This window comes from Megalops cyprinoides, chromosome 1 (assembly GCF_013368585.1).
Source record: "Megalops cyprinoides isolate fMegCyp1 chromosome 1, fMegCyp1.pri, whole genome shotgun sequence".
Classification (NCBI taxonomy): Eukaryota; Metazoa; Chordata; class Actinopteri; order Elopiformes; family Megalopidae; genus Megalops; species Megalops cyprinoides.
In genome coordinates this window covers 23,632,037-23,656,267 of record NC_050583.1, presented here as the reverse complement: position 1 = coordinate 23,656,267, position 24,231 = coordinate 23,632,037, and the positions used below count along the sequence as shown (strand labels likewise).

At 38.3% G+C, this 24,231-nt stretch overlaps 1 protein-coding gene across 1 annotated transcript; it reads right to left on the bottom strand.

Moving 5' to 3' along the window:
* Positions 1-1,661: 1,661 nt before the first annotated feature.
* Positions 1,662-14,474, bottom strand: LOC118788436 (germ cell-specific gene 1-like protein). Its single transcript, XM_036544437.1, has 5 exons — positions 14,127-14,474; positions 12,943-12,990; positions 7,568-7,720; positions 2,170-2,281; positions 1,662-2,013 (listed from the first exon to the last, which is right to left on the bottom strand). The coding sequence occupies exons 1-5, from the start codon at positions 14,425-14,427 to the stop codon at positions 1,713-1,715; spliced, it is 915 nt and encodes a 304-aa protein (XP_036400330.1). The 5' UTR covers positions 14,428-14,474; the 3' UTR covers positions 1,662-1,712.
* Between the last annotated feature and the right edge of the window lie 9,757 nt (positions 14,475-24,231).

Below are 24,231 nucleotides of genomic sequence, written 5' to 3'. Positions count from 1 at the left end.
GTACATATTTCCTTTCTTACACCTTCAGTACCACAGAGAGTGTTTGGTTATATGAAGGCAGTATATGTTTGAACCACTCTAAAGTACTTTATACACATGTATGGTACATCACAGAGTGATTCCTTGAACATTCTTGATCAATAAAAATCAACAGTAAATAAAGCATTTGAATCAATGCTGATAGCACTTATTGAATGAAAGAAGTATTGCATGTACTAACTATTATAGTAAGAATTCAATAATTTCGTTTCCATTTCACTGTTTGTTGTGTTTCACTATATTTGTAGTGTGGCTCTAACCCTGCCTCTTAAAGACGTGACCTTTTAATCTTCTGTAGTGCTAGATTAAAGGGTTAACAGTGATCAACCATCTGACTAAGTTCTGGTGAATGCTCCTTATCAAAGTCTGCAGAATAGGTCTCTGCCTTTACTTAAAACAAATGAAATTCATGATAAGTTGAATTGCACTTCTATTATTCAAACAAATAAATCAATTCTAATTCATTACCTAAATCCTGATACACTTGTCTGTCCTGTAGTTTGAGCAGTACACAACTGTAATTGATTTGATTTGACTGTAATTTTTCCCCTTGTGTTAAAAGTTAAAATAAATGCACTTTTTTCTTCTTTATTTACTTAATGTTCATTCTTTATATACCCTTGCATGCAACCTAAGATTCATATTTCTGAGGTTATATCAACAAGACTAAAAATCAAAACTAACTGAAATGTTCAAGTATTTAGCTACCATTTTAGTCAAGTCCTCATTTATGATCAGGTTTGAAATAGAAAAAATACAGAAAAATATGCAAAAGTAATTTAATTCATTATTATATTGTATATGCTTTGTTTGGCAACTGGCACAGAGAAGATGATATCATAATTGTCCTCTTTTATATTTCAAAGGATATAGGAAATCTTTGTATCCATATTTCCCTATTATAAAAAATAGAGTAATGTGCTATAAGAAGATTACCAGTATGTTTATTTTATTAAAAAGCTTTTTTTCTAAATTGCTAGATTTAAAAAGTCACAATATTCACCATGCAGTTGGAAGTTTAACAGATGCAGTTATCAATATTTTAAAGCAAAGGCACTCAACGTATACTAAATATTTGCGTACACTTTTTCACCACAGGAAATACACAAAATAAAAATTTAAACTGTTTTCCAATTACTTCTTTGTTAATCAGGGACAGCTATCTACAAAAAAATTATCTTACAGAATGGAACAACTACCAGTGTCTATCTTGGAATTTCAACTCACTTGCAAAAACCTAATGTCTATATCTATGGAACTGAAATCTACTCCTGTGAATACATTTCAACTGCAAAAAAAAAAAAAAAGTTTTTCTAAAGTAAACAGGTTTGGCTTTGCTTTCTTCACATTTTCTTCTGTTTCATAAAACTGAATTGGTTTCACTCACACATGCACACACACTCATGCACACGCAGAAACCAAAGACCACAGCAAACTTCAACAACAATAGCTACAGCTCGCTTCCACTGACATTTTCTGAGACTGTAAACGAGAGAAGCAGCTCATTCTATGTTCAGGTAATAAATATCAGCAGTCACGGTAAGAACTCTAATAGAAACTTTCCTTGTCATGCTATTCAAGATGGCGCTGCATCAGGGTGCACGGCAAAGAGGAGCGGCAGTTGACAGGTGAGAAAGCGGCAGTCCCGGACAGAGGTCGAACCCACTGGGACCTCAGCAGTACTCCTCCACCTGTGGGTCAGGTAAATCATTCAGATCCAGGAAGACGGAGGCGTTGGACAACTTGCGGCCATTGCTGGAGAGATCCAGGAGCTCCTCGGCTGTGCTGGGCATGGAGCTGATGTACATATCCCACACCTGGTCCGGCGAATCCAGGTCCAACAGCTTCTGCTTGATTTTCAGGTTCTTCTCTATGTTCCTCCGTTTATGTTTGAACTCCAGAATAGTCTTTGTGTACCTGTTGATTGTTGTCACCGAAGAGGCCATGCAGGCAGTGAAGGAGCTCCATGCCAAACTGGAGGAAAAGACAGAAAGGTTAGCATGAGAAGACGATCTCACTGAATAACACAGTGAAGAAAATATCTTACTTTCATCTTAAATTGTTAAGAAGATGATTGAAGACATTCAGTCAGCGGGCTCATGAAAAAATCATATAAAACCATCATCTTACATGTAAGACCAACTGTAGTCCCAGGTCTGGGGCTTCCAGTCTTCAGGCCCAAGACTCACTGTTAACTGGAAGGCTGTAGTGAACATCATGTGAGCCACCATTCCTAAAAGGCCTATGATACAAAACCAGGTGAACCAGTTAGACAGAATCACACTCCTGGCTTCTTTGTGCTTTTGAGCAGCATCATACAGTATTGTTAACGACAAAGGCAAAAAGGAATACTACAGATGAATATACAATAAACATACTGAAAAAAAAACAGTTTGAGGACAATTTTAACAATAAAAATCTTCACTGAATTTTGTTAGGAACTACAAATTGGTATTGAACAGTGCATGCTTTAAAAAATTACATTTTAAACAGCCATAAAGTAAATAACAGTGCCAGCACATCAGCAAAAATATTTAGAAAATCAGAAATCAGAGGTCACTAAATGTATAAATACGTTTTCTCCAAAAGATAGTTTTTAAATCTATAGCTGTAATGATTAGTAATCTTGAAAACATAAAAGCAGTAACAGATGTCATAATTTCAAGTACCAAATATAAAGTTCTCCTCTCAATGCCAAACACTCCTCTCCTGCTTAAGACCAGGCATAACCAGCTTGCAGACTTTCATGATGACACAGCAAAGTAAATTACGTGCTTTCATTCACCATGCCAGTGACACACACATCAGGAATCAGCCCATTTTTGTAATTGTATCCATTTTTGATTATAAATACCAAAGTGGCTGGAAAAAGTGGCTCGATCAGCAAACCTGACCTGATCCAAAGTCATGTGAGTTTAGCGACTGTGCTATGGAAGGCCACAATCACAACTTCCGTAAATAAATTCTCACAGATAATCTTTAGTTTGGGATATATGTTTCTGTCATTATAAACATGTATGTACACATGATATCTTTACCATCACTATCATTCTGTGCTAGTAGTGACCTTCTGTGATGCTGACATTTAAGCTAAATACCATGCTGTTCGGACTACTCCATCTAATTGAATAACTGTCACTCAGTATAAGTAAATGTCAATAAAGAGGAAAGAAAGATTAATAAGAATAATTAAAGGTAATCATAATATGTTAATAAAATTCAATGCATTTATAACATCAACAATATATATACCTTCCCAGTGAGATACAGCACTTTCATGTAAGACAAATACAAGTTTAATCCAAGCACAAAGTTGAAAAACATTCCGAATATGACTAGTTTTACAAAGTTAAATTATGCTAGTCATGCTTGAATACTCATTTGCTCCACGTTCTGTACTGAAACATGACATATTTTGGTGATGTCTGTCAGTGGGCTCTTCACTTTCAAATCAAGGAACTTGAGTTAGATTTGAGGAAATATTGTGAGTGCTAAAAGGCCCAGAATTGCATGCTGCTACCCCAACAGACTGAAAAAGCTGAGCAAAAAAAGTAGGTGGCAGCAAAACCAGCGATCAGCTGGATGGAGCTGGCTAAACAAACAAACAAACAAACAAACAAATAAATAGTGGTTTTGGCAGAAAGAAACTGCACTTGGATTTTCCACTGTGTTGTGCTGTATGTCTGACACCATGTCATATTTCCAGCTCCAAATTCGCTTCATACATTTAGTATTACTGCTGGATCTACATGCAGACGTTGAATGAATTTATGAGTGATGCAACTGGTGAATTTGTTCTTTTTCCAATTTTATTTATTTTCTTTTTTTTTTATTGTGTATAACCCAAAGACACAGCAATTTTTGTGTCAATTGGAAACTAAGGCCTGACCATAACAGACTTGTGGTGCGACACTACTAGCTCAGAATACTGTGATATTTTACTGACTCAATTTTTGTAATCTATGAGGCACTTAGACAGATATTGCTCTCAGATAGCTTTAGTGAAATGACTCCCAGGATAGTCAGATAGTGAGTGGGCTTTAGTTTTGCAGCTCTAATGCACAGTGGAATCATCACACAATTCTCCTTTCTCACCAAAACATTTATGTCTTTTTCAATGACAAGGGACCAATTGAACTAAATTAATTTGCATATATCTTGGTGCACTTTGAAGGCAGCATTCATTTTCTTGCAAAAGTAACCCAAAGACTGCTGGTTTCATTCCCAGATTTGCCACCACTGCTGTTGCACTCGTAGACAAGGTACTAAACCCAGATTACTTCCTTAAATATCCAACTGTATAAATGGACAACACATAAACAACTGTAAGATATGTAAGTCGCTGTGGATAAGAGCTAAGCAAATTTAACAGGTCATATAAAGTTGATATAACAGCCATGATTCACAATATTAACCACAAGGGGGCAGTATTGGATCACATCTTTATGAATTGGCAGACTGGCATCCAGTGAAGATCTAAAGGTGTATCTTCCAACCCTCGGGAGAATGGATCCCAAGCACCAGGAATGGATGTTACTGAGAAAAATTCATTTTCATGATTTCAGTCAATATACCCTGAAGTGTTACCATATTTACAATGATTTTTTTCAGCCACTTCTCGTGTTGTGATAAATAACAGATATGACTATAGTTGGGATGGATATTCCCAGTTCTGGTGAACCTGCATTTTTCAGGTAGCTGCACTGAAAAATTAAGGGCTAAGGTAGGTATGCTTTACAAATATCACTTATTAGATGCTCACAAAAATTTTTGGCATAGTCCAGACAAGTGCTATATCTGTCAATATGGGCTGTATTCATATGATTTTAGCTGTGACAGGTGGAATCATAATCATTGGCCTATTGACAATTACATAGAAGCACAAGAAAGCACTTAGAAACCCAAATCAAGAAAACATTTCCAACCAATACATGCAGTAATGATCTACAGATCACAGCAAATTACAGCACAGCAGCATCTCTGTGAAGGTACGGTGCAGGGGTGGGAATAACAGGCTTAGAGCAGATCCTCACCTCTGCGTCTGCTGAGACAGTTACTAATCCTGTTCAAATATCACTTCAGATTGAGCTCAGACTGGAGCTTAGGATGGAAAAGTGGAAGGCCTTACAGGACAGGACAGAGCACGATCCATTTAGTTTAGTGAATGTATTTTTCTTAAACATCTCGGCAAGCATCATAAACCAAAGTTGTGAAGTAAACCTAAATTTACTTCCCAACTCCTGTCTCCAAGAAAGGATATTACCCTGTTTATGTATACATTCACAGTATTTACATTAATGTCATTTAGCAGATGCTCTTATCCAGAGTGACATACATAGGTTACAATTTTATCCATTTATATAGCTGGATATTTACTGAGGCACTTGTGTATTAAGTACCTTGCCCAAGGGCACAAGAGTGGTGCCCCAGTGGGGAATCAAACCAGAAACCTTTTGGTTATAAACCCTTACTACTACACCACACTGCTGCGCCTACATGAAATTTCTGATGCATGCATGAATGAATGTGATACAGAACTTTCTCATTCACTTACAGTGCTATTTACAGAAACCATCTAATAAATATCACTTGAAAGAAGAGAAAGAAATTCTGCCTTCATTTTTATTGCAAAACTGTACACGGTAGATTTCTTATCGAGAGCACACAGTCGTAGTTTCTGTGTTTACATGTATTGGCTGTGATCTATTCCAGTAATTGATTCTGCTGGGATGCAAAATGGCTCAGACTTGGAGCTGAGGCTAAAGTACACTCGAAGTCAGGCTGAGGCGAGCACAGCGAGAAAACGCAGAGCCGTGCTGGCAGCCACACGAGCGCTGCTCTCTGCTTCCTGAATGCTAGCAGCTGGTTACTTTGGATATGTTTGCCTGACAACTGGAGAGTGGGATCTCCTCCTAGCAGACCTCATCACAAACCAAAAACACAACCCCTGCACCAATCCGATTACCTCATAAGCCACAAAATCCCAAGATTGTACAAGAGCAGACCAGATTCAAGGCACAGCTCATCAATTCAGTGGCCTCCCCTGCTTGTGCTCTGGCTGTCTGAGATAGCATTCCTGATTCCCCTCTGTACTCTCTGCGGGCAAACAGACCCCCACATTACACACATTTAATTGATAAGCGCTTCAGAGTTTTTGATAGTGTGTCGTTATTAGATAAATAATCGTCATAAAAATAAATGTGTGCTGTTGTTTTTCGGGAATGCTTTTACAACATTGGCCCATTAGCACTGAGGGTTTAAACAGTAACAAATGCATGTTGTTGTCTAGCAGCACACCAGGGGTGTGGCAGGCTTTCAGTAAATAATGAAGAGTTTTCATCATACATCTTCTGTATGCTTCTCCATGAATCTCACCTTGAATGACATTCACGAAGGATTTTTGGTTGAGTTTTTTCTTAAGTAGGCTGGTTTTGTGTGTGATGGCTCTTTGAACTGTTTTACTATACTAACACTTTAACAACAAGCCTGGCAAAATTAATTCTAGTCAACCCGCACAATTTACTGGGAAGTCTTCTGCACAGTCACTGAGTTTGCAGTTGCAAATGCATGTCATTCTTAAATAGTGCTGACAGGGCTGCTTATGAGATTTCCTTCCTAAGGTCATATCAAACATATGACTCCCTCCTGCCCCTGCTGGACAGAGTTATGGATTGCAGTGGGAGGCATGGTTACATAATACCCTGCAGTCTCTGAGCATTAGAGAGACCTCTGTTGGGTAACCGCCAAAGCAAGTCTTAACTGGGCTTTTCTTAATCAGAAGCGAGAACAGCATGTCAGCCACATTGGAGTGGAGGAGTTGACATCATTAGTTTTAATTTAGCAACCCGTGCAGGGGCACCCTTTTGCCCCATGAGTGCTTTTTGTGCTACACATGTGGGCTTAAGCCAATCAAAGCAACGGCTCACTCTCTAACAGCTAGTGAATTGCTCTAATAAAGATTCAAATGTCAATTTGAACATGCATATTGCCTTAGAGTGGGAGGGAACCTGTGCTAAAGCAGCATAGGATGATGGATGGGAAACATCTTTTCCCTGCACCCCGAGGCATTACACTGGAAATATATCACTTATTACTAACAATCAAGAATATGTTTCAAGACTGTGCAGGTATGTGTAAAAGATAAATCTGAGAAATAAGTAACTCAAAGCGTAACATGCCAACTTCATCTGCTATTTGAAATTCAAAAATGTTCTTCAGTACTATATATGTATTTGTTTTTGACTAGTGATGCTATGGGATTTTCTGTGAGGCCAGAGTTGGGCAGGTGCTGAGGTGTGTAAGGGTATTTTAGTCTAACAAGGAAATCAGATAAACCGTAAATTATAACCAACATGCATTGTAACGGAAGCTTTAAAAGCTCAGTAAGCACTCTGCACTCAGGCTACTCTCACCTTCCTGAATCCTGCCATCTGGGATGTTTGCCGAGACAGGACAATATGGCCCCTGACATTTTGTTAAATCAAGAGCATGGACCCATTTAAGCAGGTGATCTTTACTCTCAACTTACCTGACAGGACAGTAAATATCGCAGCGAAGGCATTCAGCTTGAGGCCATCAATGACATTGCCGTAGTGACAGACTTCTATCGACATGAGGATCCCACCGGTGGACAGCAGCACGATGTAGAGACATTCAGCCACGATGCAAAGCCACAGGACACCTGTGAAAAATACGGAGCAGTCTGAGTTTCCCTGTCTCTAAATGCACTGTTCAGTCCCATCACGTTAACTAAATAACACAGAAAAGCAAGGCCCCTCTAATGGTAAGGTTTCAATGATAACTGTGTTCAGTGAGGTTTTTTCCGGCTCTTCAGATCCCCAAAATGACAGTGGATGGATGGTGTTCCTTGTGTCAAAGGCTGACCTTTATTATTTCCAGCTCTGTGTGCTTCAACCTCTGTAAACAGTGTTATTACTCTGCCCTTTTCTTTGGCTGAAATCAGTGGAAGAGTTGTATGGGTGGTCATCAAGCGCTCATCATCGGGTCTCATTTTGTGACTGGGATGTACTGATGGGATGCCTATTAGCAGCATTCTGTTAACACACATCTCCCATTTAACAAGGGCTGTATTTGTATTCAACAACACCTGCATTTGTGTGAACAACACCTGCTGTTCCCTGTTCTTTACATCCTTTGGTACAATTATTCTCACAAAAAAACAACTAGTCAGTTTTGACTGACTGCAATTGATGAAAAATGTGTGTGTGTGTGTGTGTGTGTGTGTACTATACTTAAATAGACTTGCCCTTGGAACCATCTGGTGACTTCAGATATTTGAAAAAAAAAATAGTTAGCTAGTTTTCACATTTCTTTTGATTATTATTTTCTGCAGTTTGCAATTTAAGAAATATAGATGGTCAGAAACTTCTGTTTCTTTCTTTATAGAGAATTAAAGAAGAAAACACAATGCAAGTCAGTCAAAGAGCATTACTGTGAAAGCACTGGTGAAACAGTTGTTGTTCCATTAGTTCTAAGGAAACATAGACAACTAGTGCTTTACAGAATTCCACACATCTATTCCTTTAGGATCCCACTGTTATATCCTGAAGAGGTAAAGTCAGAGCAAACAGACAATTATTTAAGTAAACAGGCAATGACATTTACATGTAGTTTCTTAGGCGCAGCTCTTAACCAGATCACCTTAAGGCAGGCAAGGCCTCTCTATATTCTGCCTGTCCTGTGTGCAGGACAGAGTCAGAAAATACTATGCTTGTATATGTGTTGGCTTTCCTCTGGCCAGAGTATGAGAATAAAGCTTTGCTCTCCTGAACCAGCTGAATGCTCCGCACGAGTTAATCTTCGGCAATAACACATTCATTGAAAAAGTTGAGCTTTTGCTATTTTTACATGAGAACATTGTTACAAATAGCTTTTATTCAGAAGCAAATGGTACAGCTCAAAGCAGAGAACTCACTGATTTGGCTCAGTGGCATTTATGATACCGATCACTTGATCTTCAATAAGCTCATTATTCTGCTCCTTACACACATGGCACTGAATGCACTAACATCATCATACCTGGGCAAGGTCATTATTCCATTCATACCCGAGCAGGCTCGTTATTCCCCCTACGCTCTTATGGTCTGAGGCAGCTGACTTCCTGCTCGTCCCTAAAATTTGAAATACTGAAACAGGTGGAAGGACATTTCGCAACAGGGCCTAGTTCTAGAATGACTTGCTTCATCATGTACATGAATCATTCTCTCAATATTTCCATCCAGTTTAATAACTCTTACAGCTAAAAACCCTTGTAGTAGTGCACACTTTTTCACCCTTAGCTATGCTGTCATAGCGTAGCTGCTGTGATGTGGGCTGAATTATGGCACTCTAAAGCTATCATACCCCTGCTATCAATCACCAGCTACGTGGGGGGCTGCAAGTTTACATCTCTCTTGTCCTTTTGTTTTTCTACACCTCCTTGTTTTGCTAAATACCTTCTATGTCCTGTTTCTGAAACAGCAAAAACTTGGCTCTTGGTTTCTTCAGTGAATCTCAGCGCCCTAATCAGTGCCGGGGCCCTGTTCAGCTTTCCTTCACCTCAGGTGTTACTATCTGATAACACTCTAGACTGCCTATATCTAGCGCAGGTTAGTTTTCTCTCAGGATACATCTGTTCTATTATGCACCACTAGATAAAGAGGATTTGCACTTGAATTTATCTTTAGCTGCCACTGGGGGACTGAAGGGAAACATTCAGCTTTTCCGCTTTTGTGACCTCTCATGAGCGAATAATTTGTGTAGTATCTTTTCATACTAAGGTGTGCATTAGTGCATGTCTTCAGGTTATACCGACTATTTCTTGAATTCTGTACATGAATGCTATCTACAAAGCACTTATTGACAATTATTTCTTGTGAGAGTCATATGACTGTCAACATTTTGCTAATTTGATTGGTCTAAGCGCCTTAGCTACAGCCCAGTCTGCTGAGAACAAGCATTGATTTCAACCCCTCATTTCACCTCCCTGTTTCTCTCCACCTACACCATCTCCCAAGTCTCCCCTCTGCTGTCACCCAGCAGGGGGGTGGCAGACCTGTCTCGGTGGCTTCTCTTCATCAACCAGCAACTGTCTTTCAGTCTAGCTGTTGTATTAGATTGTACTGGCATGTTTGCAGGTCTTTTTGGTTCGTAAGACTGAAGCTCTCTCTTCCCCATTGAGGCCAAATCAATTACTTATTACCGTTCATGTGCACAGTAACTACTTGCTGTCGCTGCTCCTGAAATGAACATATCACAGAGCTTGCCATCTTTATAATGCCAGTATTTAAAAGAGTTAATGAGATGCTCATGCTTTTGGCAGCAGTATTTTCAAGAACTGTTGAAATGTTCTAGCACTGTTAACTACTCCACCAAAGGTAGCGCAGTACAAATGTACTTGTTGAGTGACTCAGCTTCTGGACAGAAATGGATTAAAATTAAACATATAACTATAAAAAATTTCATTTACTTTGGTAAGCTGTTGAATAATGACATAATATTCACTCAACAACGCAGATTTCGTTGAGTACATACATTTAATGTTAAAGCCAACAATTGGCAGTTAAACCGTGGTATTTTGAACTGAACCACCAGTTCAATATGGCTATTCACTTCAATCATATTTTACATATGTATGATATAAGTCAATTGACAACAAGGTTTGTGCAGTCTGATGTGATCATTTTCACACAAACCTAAATAACAATTGTCTGTCATCTAGATGATATGGCAGCTTAAGGATGGGATAACACCTGAAGCCACTTACATTTGACCTTATGTATTGTGATTTATTCAGATAATTACATTGTGAAAAGACTGAACATGAATTAAACACAAGTACAAAATTACAGAATGAAGGATAAAACCTTTAAGCAGACCAGGGCAAAACACTCTAGAGCCCAACCTACATATTGTTTCACCACAATAGTGTCAGCCATTAATGCAGTTTAACTAAATCATCGGAATGCATCTTTTTACCACTGATAATACATCCGTTTTAGCCTGTTGTAATGCTCAAAAACCCTCCTTATCCCTGTAAATGTAAATGTATTCATACTGAGGTCTGGATCTTAACTTGCAAAATGACTGCTCACTGATTAAGCCAGTGGAACAAGCTCAAAGAGAGTTGAGTGATCTCATAATAGCAGATAATGTGAAGTAGCAAAATCATGTAGTGCTAGCCAGTACATTAAGGGCAATCTCAATGTCTATGATGCAATAGTTAAAATTAAAAATTGTGGGCTTTCTTACACAGGTGCAACATCTGATGCTCACCACTCTGAAGTGTCAAGTTGTATTTTGATTTTGTATATTGTTTTAGGAAAGAATTTGAACCCCCTTGATTGCCGTTTGCAGCTCCACATGGCTTGACAGTTGACTTTCTGCGATCAACCAGAAGAGCAACAATTCTTTTTTCGTTAACATAGCAATGTATTCTCTGTAAATCAAAACAATTCATACTTTAATTCATACTGATCTCCCCCCAATCTTTTCAGCCAGATTAGGCTCTCTTCAACATGATAACATCATGATAACAAGGCAAAAGCAATCCTCTGATACATTTACATGTTAACACAACTATTTTCATACTGCAAGTCTCATAGTGCACTACAGTAAAATGGGCACTAATAAGTGGATATGTGCTACTCCACTGATGTCATCTTACAGATGCAAGATCAATTACAGGGTACCAAGACCAGTGCGTGAGGGGAACCTGGACATTCAATCAACCTCTGAAATCAATGTATTCTGCAACTATGGGCTCTTGGTCATTGTTGTCAGAACAAATGGACTTTATTTAAAACCCAACCACTGGGCTTAACATGCATTGAGCTCCTTGTCAAGAATTTTGCTCACCTATCATCTATTGATTGTAAAAAAAGCTATATATTTCAGAGTCATTTGTGTAACATTTGTTAAATGTGAAAGTTCACTGGTTCAGCTAATTCTTGTGGTAATCCATCATTGGTAGGATTTACAGCCAAGTAAAAAAAAAAAAACAAGCTCACTGTAAGCCAGCTTTGAGAGTATGTCTGCAAATACAACACAACATTAATGTAGTTATAATTCAGTAATTACTAATTGGTATTATTACAAACCTTCTTAGGGAAAACACAGAATAATCCTAACATGCCGTTTTTTGAAACCATGCTGTGTCTTTTGTGAAACTGGAGATAAACTGGGCAGTGGGAAGTGAGAATTATGCTTATACAAAGTACAGTTAAGACAAAAATATAAATGTGTAACGATGAGCCATTTCTCCCTCTCATCATCATGCCCTAAGTGAATGTGAGAGGTGGGAGAGAGAGCTGGAGCTGTACTCATGCTGTTATCATTGATTCGATTCAACTGCACAATGTGGTTAGCCTATAGGATGCTTCATTCATTGTTGCAAATATTTGAGGGCATTCATGACAAACAGGCAACTTGTCAAAATCAAATGCTCGTCATCCTTAGGTTGATGATATTGACAGAAGACTAATTTAATTAGAACAAAATGATACAAAGTGACCTAGCTAGTAAAACATACAGTAGCTGTATATTTCATGTTTTTTATAGCAAATTTTGTCAAATGTTACAAAATATTACACTGAATTTATGTGAAGTTGTTAAAATGTTTTTTTTTTTATTATTATTATTATGTTAATGATGCTCAAATGGCAATATCAACAGTTGTAACAGTAATTGTTCAGCTTGGCCTCAGCATTGGTATCGGACGCAGAAATCTGGTATCGGTCAGGATCCAAAGCAAAGCTCTGGGCACCAAAGTGAAAAGCAACCATTGTAGGAAGTTGTTTTCCATGAAGGACATAACATAATACTGACTAAAAACTGGCACACTAGTGCAGGTGTTGTAACTCATACTAAAGTAGTCAATGTCTTTTTATCCAGATAAATACCTACCTCTTTCATGTGAAGGTGCAATGTTTAAAAAACTTCTGCAGTTCTCACCTGAAAAAAGACAGCATGTACACTTTAGTACAATTTATTAGCATAATTCAGTTGCAAAGTGCTTTGTTACTTGATTACATGGATGACTCAAATTTTCACACATTTCATAAGTTTCTGTTTTCAGTTCAAAGTGGGATTTGAGCTTTCCTAACATTGTGTAAGATGATGAATGTTTATGATTGCATCTTGTAATTAGCAGTAATCACTTTGCTATTCTAAATATTTCTAAATATAATTATAAATATTTCAGAATGCAGCCTATTCCTATTGGAAGTACTCAAAGCTCAGGGTACTCAAAGCTGTTATGACTGTGTATCGAATAATGACTTATAACATGTATGCATAGTTTATATGCATTTAGTACCCTAAAACCTTAACATTCTAAACAGAAATATAAATTAAACTGGAATTGTAAATCTGAACTTAATGATATTCATATTTACAGTTACCATAATGCAGACATCATCATTCAGCTGAATTACCTTACACATCCTATTTGAAATAATATAACTCCTGATGTTTCAAACTGCAATCAGACTGGAATGTTTTACTAGATTTGACTGAAAGATGTGTATGTCTACTACTTTTTTAAAATAAATTCTAAGCATTCTCATTATACCATCTTTTATGGATTATAATCATTATTCACAGGATGTCTTTCTCAGCCCTTGTCGTGCACAAATCCAAAAGAGCTCTTAAAAACATAGTAACAATTTGAAGGGCATTGAACTGTAATCAACAGGATATGCAAAGCAGCCTAATGAATGGAATCATGGGTAGAAGAAATACATTTTTAATGCCGAATTAAAAATATAATTAAAATTCTCTAGGAAGTATGATGTGCTAATTGCATGGTTTTGAGAGATCATTAAGTGAGTTCAATTTGTGACAAAAACAAATAAACAAAATAAGCCTTTTCCCCTCATTGATTCATAACGCTAGTCCCTAGCGGGCAGAAAAGCAATTAAAGAACAGAGATGTGTAACTAAACAAAAGAAATACAAAACAAGAGCAAAATTAGCAGAAGAGCAGAGTTTTTAAATGTCCCACGCTTTTTATTTAAAGTTTTCTTGACAAATTTATGAATGGAGAGGGTATTTGGAAAGTGTGCTGTAAGGGCATCCAGCTTCTCTTACCGATCATGTTGACATTCTGCTCACAGGAGAACCAGATGCCGGTGTGGAACTTTCTCAGGAGGAACTTGTCCTCCCCAGTCTCCCAGATGTACTGGACCAGCCGACTGTCGTTCAGGTTGGAGCTGTTGAACCGAATGCAGTAGGGCTGCTTGAGAGTGACGGGCCCTGTGCAGAAAGGCTTGACCACTTTCCTGGTGCCCTCACACCAGTAGCTGGTAGTGAGAGCGGACACGGCGAACAGCAGGGCGATGAAGTTCAAGGTGAGCGCCAGAGAGGCTCTCCGCCGCCGGTCTATCCCCATTATGAAGGGACGGCAAAGTGAAAAGCCTCTAATCCTGCCTTTCAATATTTGGCGATTGCTCCTCCAATCCTCATAATCCAGCTTTTCATTAAAAAATCCTTGGGTAATTACAGAGTGCTGCGTGCCTTGTCTGTGCTGCTCACTCCCTGGATATGCTCATTTGATGAGCAGATACTCTCCCTTTGTACCCCTCTCTCCTTCTCTCTCTCTCTCTCTCTCTCTCTCTCTCTCTCTCTCTCTCTCTCTCTCTCTCCCTCCCTCTCCCACTCACACCCTCCTTGAGTTCAGAGTCAGTGAATGGAGCGCAACATGCCTCTCTCTCCCTGTCTGCCTCCCGACACAGTATCTGGTGCTGTCTGTCAGTGAAGGGCAGGACTGCTTCGAATTAGGGTAAGAGGTTTAGGTCGACGGATTTAGAGGGTGTCCACATGGGCGGAGGGGACAGCCTGGGAGACCACGCAAGTGCCCGTGATGGAACCTGAAGGCTCTCCCTGGTGGGGGTATCACTTGGGGGGTTAATGGTAATGGAAACAGATGGCCACAGCTGGGGAGGCTGCTGTCATGTTCTGCAATTACGCAGATTGAGAGAGAGAGCGTGCTGAAGAAAAGGGCTTATGCATGTCGGTTGCCTGGGTCAGGGGCAATAACAGACTGTGACCAAGTGCCTGCCTGTCTGCACAAACGGCATACTGCAGTCCACCTCTGCTAACGTCTACGTTGCTCCTTTCACATAGCATTACACTGCTCCACCACTACTGTAAAAAGTCTGAAGAATTTACTTTCATTTTCAATATAAGAAATTTATGTTCCCTGTTCATTCAAAAGCAACTTCCTGTTATTGTCCGTATTTGTGAAAGGGATGATTATTATAAATGGTGATTTAAAAATTAGAGAATAATTTTCAAAATGTTTAGACTTGGCATAACATGAAAAAGTGTATCAAATGGTTTAAGCACCATGATGGCCTATGAATTATTCATTATCTATAGTATATGCTGGCTGCAAGGCATCTTTTAGACATTTATATTTTTTCTCCAAAAATGTATGGTGAATCATTACAGTCTCTATTTTAATTTAATTCTCCATTTGTTTCAGCTGTAATAGTGGATAAGGAAAGGTAACTGAACAGCAACTGAACAGCAAACCCTGTGTTATTAAGAAATATGAGAAAAGAAATGAAATTGTTGGATTCATAAGATATTTCAGAGCAACAATCCTTTACCCGTGTTGGAAAAAAGAGAATGTGCAGCTTGCAGGGTATTTGAAACATCATACTCACTTCATACTGCTGGATTCTTTTGCGACATAACAGTGAATTGTTTCAGCCATTCAGTGTTCTCTATTTATATGTTTACCTCTGTTGCATACCAGATATGCCAGTCAATATCAACGACAGTATGTGTAGTGTGGAATAACAAATGACCTCATGACTCAGGGTCCCAGGGGTGGGTGACAAGTCAGCATCACTCTTGGCTGCCTACTTCCCACTGGTACATACCCTTTACAACAAAAAAGACACTGATATTTATGTCTCCATAATGGCAACACAACCTTTTATAATCCGTTTGTAGTATGCAATAAATATTAATAAATAGGTAGTTGGCATTTACTATTTTTATATCCTTACATCTTGTTGTACAACTTCTTTAGTTATTACATTATACTGTTACTTTACATTACATTTACATATGTGTAATATAACATGGTATAGAATGTAGGATTTTTTTCTTCCTCAGGTTGCAGATCCCAAGATTTGTAAACATCCTTGGGATGGATATTTCTCAGTGCTTTTCTATTTGCAAGGGAAAATAATCAATGGGCGTGAGACCAACATTTTATGGATGTGTCATGTACTTGATCGCTCAGCTTGAGGGTGGTTCGATTTCAGATGGTGGTAGCAAGCTACAGCTCACTCTGTACAGTTTGGTATAAATGTCATTTTCAGCTCCAAGGAAAAATCACTGCACTGAATGCATGTCACCCAGAGGTTAAAAGAGTTATTTTAGAGGTTAAAATATCTGTTTTGCCCAGAGCAGAGCAAGGTTTGCCCGGCATGTTCAATATCGTGAAGAGAAATGGCTATGTTCACATTAAACCAAGGACAAACTCTAAGGGTACAGAGAATCATGATAGAATTTTAGATGCCCAACATGATTCTAGGGGCATTTGTACATGCAGATAATGTATATGTAGAAATGATCATGTCTGCACTATATATTTGACCTATTATTGAAGACATTTGATAAATGCTATAATCATTCTATAGTAAACAATACTAAGTATATACAGCAAAGCTTCCTAATTTTTTTTCATCCAGTACAATTTGTGTGCTAATTTTACAGCTCTACAATTCCAAATACTAGCATTTTTTGCTAACGATGCCATAAAGTATCACATTACAAAAGTAAACATACACATGAGAAAGTACAAGTATGACTTTCCTTGCACATTCAAGAAGAGAGTATCACACATACAAGAACAAACCTAGTGTATGGATGTTGTGTGAGGGCTTTTATTTGTTATTACTGTACAGAGATACATTGCTTTTATTCCACCACTCTGAGCTGTATAGGTTTTAGTCAGTTTTAGTCAGTTATTTAGTTAATTTGTTTGAAATAATAATAATCGTAATGTTTAGAAATTTATATGGAACTAATTCTGTGGCATTGATTTCAACCTGACCAATCATTGTCCAGACAATGGCAACATGTATATTAGACTCTCAAAAAGAAATAATGGGTGTGATCTCTGATCACAGATGGTAAAAGTGCAACATGACAGAGACTTGGGAGTAATAGTTGACACATAAATATGGCACAAAAATGGTCAATAAATACTGTGTGTCTATATGGATCCAGACATTATACAGAATCAGTAAGAAAGCAAACAGGACCCTGAGATATGTAGCAAAAGCTGTTGATTATAAATAAGAGGAGGTTACATAATTCTTACACAATACCTTTGCCTGACCACATTTGGAATGTTGCGCCAATTCTGGGAACTACACTGTATGAAGGACACAGAAGCTCTGGAAAAAGTACAGAGAAGGGCAACTACAATACTAATTCCAAGCATCAACCTTTTAATTTGAAGATAGAGTCAAGACTCTTAATCTATTTATTGTAGAAATAAGGAGCATTGGAGGAGATTTGATTTATGCTCTGTACAATTTTAAAGCACATAAATAAAGTGGACTAGAAAAAAGTACTTAAGACAAGCTCTCAGTAGAAGAAGAGGACATAGTAGTTAAAGATACTGATTTCATACTGATACTAGGAAGCATTTGTACTCAGCAGCTGGCCTGACACAGCCCTAGATACACACTAGACTACAAACAAAATTACAAGCCTAGCTGGGCTGAATGACAAAACTTCCAATAATATGTAAAAATGGAGATGCAGTTCTGTATTTTGTCTGCCATGATTTCTTTTGCTATTGCAAAATACATATATTTTTGTCATTACTATTTATTATAGCATATTTAGCTTGATAGACCCATGTAACAGTTGTGAGTTGATATGGAAGACACTGTAATGTTCAGGGACTGCAGAGGTTTTTACTAAGACATTAAATAGAGGGTTGTTGCTAACCTGCTGCCAGCCTTAAGCATAGGCATAACAAGCATGAGGCTGAAAGAAATGAATTGCAACCCAACTTCATTTTATGACCCGCCACCATTCATGCTTAAACTTCATGCTAAAATGCGAGGATTTAAAACCATCCTTTATACAGCTACCTCAAACAATTTGTAATACATAACATAAATATGAAAAAGCCTTATGAAAGATTTCTGGTTAATAAAAAAATGTGACAGATGTCTATATGAATTTGTGATATATATTCCTCAACATATGGGGACTGAAAACAAATCTTAAACAGTTTCAAGAGCTGGATGATTTACCTTCTTTTCCTCCTCTCTTTCATTTCCCTGATTGTGTCATACAAGTGCAGGGTTTTGTAGAAGGCAAATAGCTCTGGAAAATATGCTTATAAGATGGCAGATGTGAAAAACAGACAAATACCACTTTTTCTTCAAATACGTGTATTTACATAATTACTCTCAGCTGGTACAACAATAGCTGGGGCAGCTGCAGCCCTTGTTATGAAAATTGTTACTTGAAGACCATACCCATACTGATAATTTTAGTGTGCAGAGTCTTTTACATCGTTCATACAATTCATATCAGGGTTTTATATCACATACATCTTGTATGTGTTGAGTAATATAAGAATAAAGTGGGTCAGATTTAATATTCATGCTGTCTAAATATAATATATACATTGACAACAGGTCCATGATGGAAGCATCTGTCTTTGAGAAGTCTCTCTCGTCTTAGCTTTTTTCAAGCTGCTCCGCATGTGATATGAATCCCTTTTGGCCCATTAGACACTCCAAGCCTGCACTAATGACCCCTGCCTGACGCATCTGCCTGCTAGACTGATGGGACCAGATTCCAGAACAGCAGTTGCATGCCTCGTAGAGTCTTGAAGGTCTTTCTTTGGGATGTGTGAGTGACCGCTAGCCCACAGCTCCATTTCAACTGTTTAGCTACAATCCAGTGATGAATAGTTAGATCATTTACCGCCCTTGCTGATGATACACACCTCTAATGCTGATCATTTGACAGAATGGTTTACGGATTCGCAAGGATGAGAGGGTACCTGATCCTGCATCACATATCCCACAGACTGGGGAGTGGGGGGTTCTGCTCTGAGGCTGTGCCTGAATCAGCGACAACATTACTGCCTGGAAATAAAGCAAGCTAATGCTTTCTGATTGCAAATGAGCTGAACTCTGCGGAATAACAATTTAGCTTGTGGTTCTTAATATAGACTCCCCTCTCCAAAATCTGAGTACATCAATGATTGTCCTTGGCTTCTTGGCTGGGAGAGACATGTTTTTTGCTCCCTGTCTCTGTGTGAGCATCAGGGACTCATTACTCTTAGCTCCAGGGCCTATTCAGCTTATCATTTCTCGTTTTTTTTTAAAGAAGAGGTTATTTGCTGTCACTTGATGGCTTCAGATGTCATCAGTGCTTAAGAGGCATCAGAACCTCCATGAGAATGCCTCCACTTATTGTATACAGTTTTCATTTCTCTCATAACATATGCTGTATTACAAAAATGATAGTTACATTTCAATAGAAATATTAAATTAATGTTTGCATTATTTGCATGTTTCTAAAAGTTCTTTTGGTGTTTTGACAAAATTAGAATAAAAGCTGTGTCTTTACCTTACTCTTGTATTGTACTTCAGTCAACAATGGGGCCTTTGGACTGACAAGATGCTGTGACAGATGGTTTTACAATGCGCATAGACCAGCCTGCAATAAGAAAGGCAAAGAGAGAGGGATGGTGTTTTTCGTTCCAGATTACGGTGGGTCGCAGGTGGTTGGTAGCAGCATGAAATTACTGCACAGATATAATCCTAATGGGAATGACAGTACAGCCATGACACTGACAGATGATAAACAAGCCCAGTTTTATGTAATAAAGATTCTGTTTGGAGTAGCCTCTGGTCATTTTTTTGGGATAGTGAAACCGGTGTAAAACAGGGATTACACACAATGATTCCATGCAGGACACTTGAAATATGCTTGTAACAGAAGTAAGATAAGAATAAAAAACTATAAAGCAGAATATATTGCATTCTCCAACACTGAAATCAGCCATATCTGCCTTCTCTATCCTGACTGATATTGCAATCCTTGGCAATATTTTTCTACCGTTCATCAGCTTCTCCAGTAAACCTCATCTCCCTCGAGTCTCCACCAGAGCAACACACAATATTTTTAGGTTTTTTTGGTGCCAAATTAAAGGACATCAGATCCCAAATTTCCTCCACCAACCCAGTGCCCAGCCCACACCCTGGCTCTAGACCTTTATGTTCCAAATGTAATGAGGTTACCCCTACATCTCTATTAGAGATTCCAGTAAAGATAAAACCAGGTAGTTGTTTGCTTCCTTTGTATTACCTTATGCTGCTCTCATAATTAATACTTCTCTTAGGATAATTAATAGTTCTCTTAGGTAAGTTATATTGATAATCACTGTCATTTACCCTCTGCATAAGATATCAATTCTTGGGGCAGATGTATTTGCCTGCTATAGCCGTCTCTAATCTTCCCCCTTTATTTACATTTTTTAAGAAGACACAGCCTCCAAGCTACTATTCCATCCAAATTCTGAGAGCATCATTGAGTGATTTCAGCCTGGTTTCAGGTCCAGGCAGACAACATAGACTTTGTTATTAAAGGTAATGGATGACCTCATAACCGCTGATTTAGTTTATCCTCATATCCCTCTTTTCTTCCACTGTTATACAGTTGACCATGTCATCCTTCAGTGTAGACTCAGTGAAAGCAACTTCCCTAAAACGGTTTAGATTGCAGTATAGATTGTATCTTGGAAGGGGATAAGGTCTGTCAATTCTCCTCAACAGATATGGTGTCTCTCAAAAATGTCTTGTCATTTTTGGCAGATATGTTTTATGCTTACCTGGACATCTTTTTATTGGGCATAGGATCCCGTGTTACTGTTATATAGACGACACAGATTAACATGGCAACAAAATGTAATATCTCTCTTGCTGTTTCATAATCAAACACCTGGAAGAGATTATGACATGGATAAGCTGAAACCTGCTGCACCTACCCAGTTCAAAAACAGAAGCCAGGCAAATTTATATATCCTATTGGATACGAACCCACTGTAACCTTGTAATTACAATGAATGGCTGTACAATTATTCTGACAGCAAAGGTATTCAGCCTTTTGATTAAGTTGGATCATTCTCTGCCTTTCTCATGTTTAGAAAGTCTGTAAGAAACACTGCAATGATAACATCTCCCCTTAATAATTTCCTCTAAACCCACACAAAGAAAACACAATTTAATTTCTCTAATGAAGACTATTAAATTTTTGCACAGAACACCTACTCTTCTATCCCTGTACTGGTCTCTGAAGAAATACATAATTCATTTCGAAAGCAGTGATTTTAGACCCCTAATAATTCAGACCTCCCTATCTCAGCAAGTGCATCCTCACAGCCTTTTCTTCCCTCATGCTGACTCCCTTTCAGTTCCTATGGGGAGGCTGAACTCCAAGTCCCACCAAGCACCTCAAGATGGCTGCAGGAATGACAAATCCCCACTGATGTAATCTGTGGAATTAACAGGTGTCTGAAGAGTAGATAAAGGGTGGTATTGAGTAGTACAACCAAAGCCCATATAACTCATTCAACCACACTAGAAGGAGCCTATTATGTTCTGCCACCATGGATACCTGGCCATTATCAACTAATGACCCAACCCAGACTGTAACCTGCAACATCTTGTGCTATACTGTCTGTGCTGGGAATGAGTGCCTTAACTGACTGAACCACTCAGAAGCCTTCAATGGGTTTTTAACATAGGATTTAACTTTTTAATTATGAGGCTTTAAAAAAATATATTTTAAATGTATATTTGATCATGACACACATCTGTCTTGACACTTTACTCTAAGTCTGCACATAATTTATAAGTTAAAATTTTCAATTTTTTTCATTGTATTGTACTTTAAGATAACCACATGAAAGGTACATATACAAATTATCATTATTCTCGATGATAAGAACTACCTATAAAGCTACACCATCGCTGAATGTCCTAGTATGGGGGTCTTGACAGAGAACAAGACTGGACACAACCATATAAGACAAACCCCGGTAAAATGTCTTAAAAGGGGATGAAAGATGAACAGTGACTATCATTCTCTTTGCAGTACAGATATGAGACTGAATAGGACTCATGGAACCTCAGAGGGGTAAGGCAGTCACTTGGCCAGCAGTAGAGGAGTACATGATGCACACGGGTATAAGGAGAAATCAGAGACAATAAGAAATAAGAGAGGGATAATAAGAAATATGCATGGGTTATTTACCACAGGACATGGTTAATCATCAAAACCCAAAGGATTTCCAATGTCCTAAGTGAAGAGGCACTGAACTGTAATTCTGAATGTGTGAAAGATCGCCAGAGTCGTCCGAGGATACGCCCAAGAATCTGATGCTAACAGAAAGCCAACAACAGTGAGATAAGAGTTGATGAGGAAAAAGATTAAGGGGTGAATGTTTAGGGTTATCACTGGGAAGAGATTAAATGAAACAGGATCCCAGGTCATTGAAATGTGATGGATTTATGTAATTATAGATGTGAGAACAGGTCAGTGTCAGAGAGTGGGGTTAATGCAGTTAACACAGAAAGCAGTTAACAAAGGGGGGGCAATCACTCAAGGTTAGCTGCTGCTCAGTGGATGATGCTGAAGGACAGCAGGAGAGCCTGGGGCATTAGTAGATAGAGATTCACCAATGGAAGCAATTGCGGATAAGAAGGCAAAATTCTTGGCATGGTGGGAGAGAATGAAGGACAGTAAAGACAGCACCTTTCATGGACTGAAGCTAGCAGTAGAGAGATGAAAGGCATGAAGAATGAAGAGTTAGACTGAGACAAATTGTGGTCAGGACCCTGAAGAGGAGTGACAGATAGGTCAAGGTGAAGCTGCCCTCTGGTTTTGTGGTTTAGCAGGGAAATGGCCTGATGTCTGGCCTGTCTGAATATTCACAATAGATATGGGTTAATTGGAAAGACTGGTTATTTATGGTGTGACCAAGAATTAATTTTAATTCTGAACATCCTTGTAATTAACATACCCATACTGTAGGGCAGAATTTGAAAATAACAGGCTTTGAATTAATGTGTTTAATTCTCATTCCTGAGCACAGTAACTTTATAGCTGTATATTTATAGAATGTTTGCCTAACCAGGCATGGCCTACTGTAAAGAAATTTTACAGTTTCTACACTTTCCAGTTCAGCATTCATAGTTCAGGGCTTTTGCAATGCAGAGCAAGACAAGAACTGTGCACAGACAGTAGCAGTCAAAAGAAAGTCAAATAAAACTATTTTGACCCTAGAATACCAAGCTAATATTATTTACATTTTTTATTTTCAAATACTCATTCTGCCTGAAACATAATAATCTGTTTGCGATTTTTCACAAATTGTCAATTACACTGCTACTGCTTCAGTCCAAGATTGGCTAATATGGTGAATTTAAAATACAGATTATTTGTTTCAATCACCATTTTTGTCACATACAGAAATTTAATACTTTATGATAATAAAGAGAGCAGGCCATCTGGCCTGATCTTGAACACTTCAAGAGTCTCTGCTTCCCCTACAAGGTTTGGTAAGCAATTCCATGCAATTACAACACTATGAAAAAATTACTTCCTAGTTTGATAGTGAAATTTACCTTCAACTAATGTCCATCTATGCTGATTTGTTCTGCTGACAGAACGTATCTTCTACATAAACAATATTACTGGCAATTAATTGCAATATTACTGCCAATGAACTCATGGTTGAGACTTTAGGACAGTTTAAGAGAAAGTAGTACTTACTGGTATGTAACAGAAATGGAGTTTCGACATTGTGGTCTTGGTCTACACACTTCTACACACCTTATAAACGCCGGCATACAATTCCATCCTGTAAGAGGGAACCGTTTCAGTGATGCCATGTTGAGTAATGGCTATTACAACGCTAGCTATTTTATTTACTTCGCTGGCAAAATTTTTACAAGTCTGTCTAGCTATAGCTGCTTCACTGATGATGTAGGCCTGGCATTCCTATTATGACCAGTAAACACCAGACAACGGTAAAACGTATTTATTGCAAGGACTTAAAACTAGTTTGCAAGCTTGACTGTTTCTTCCTTAAAATGAAAGGGCTACCTTGGATATCGCAAACTACGGCCATGAT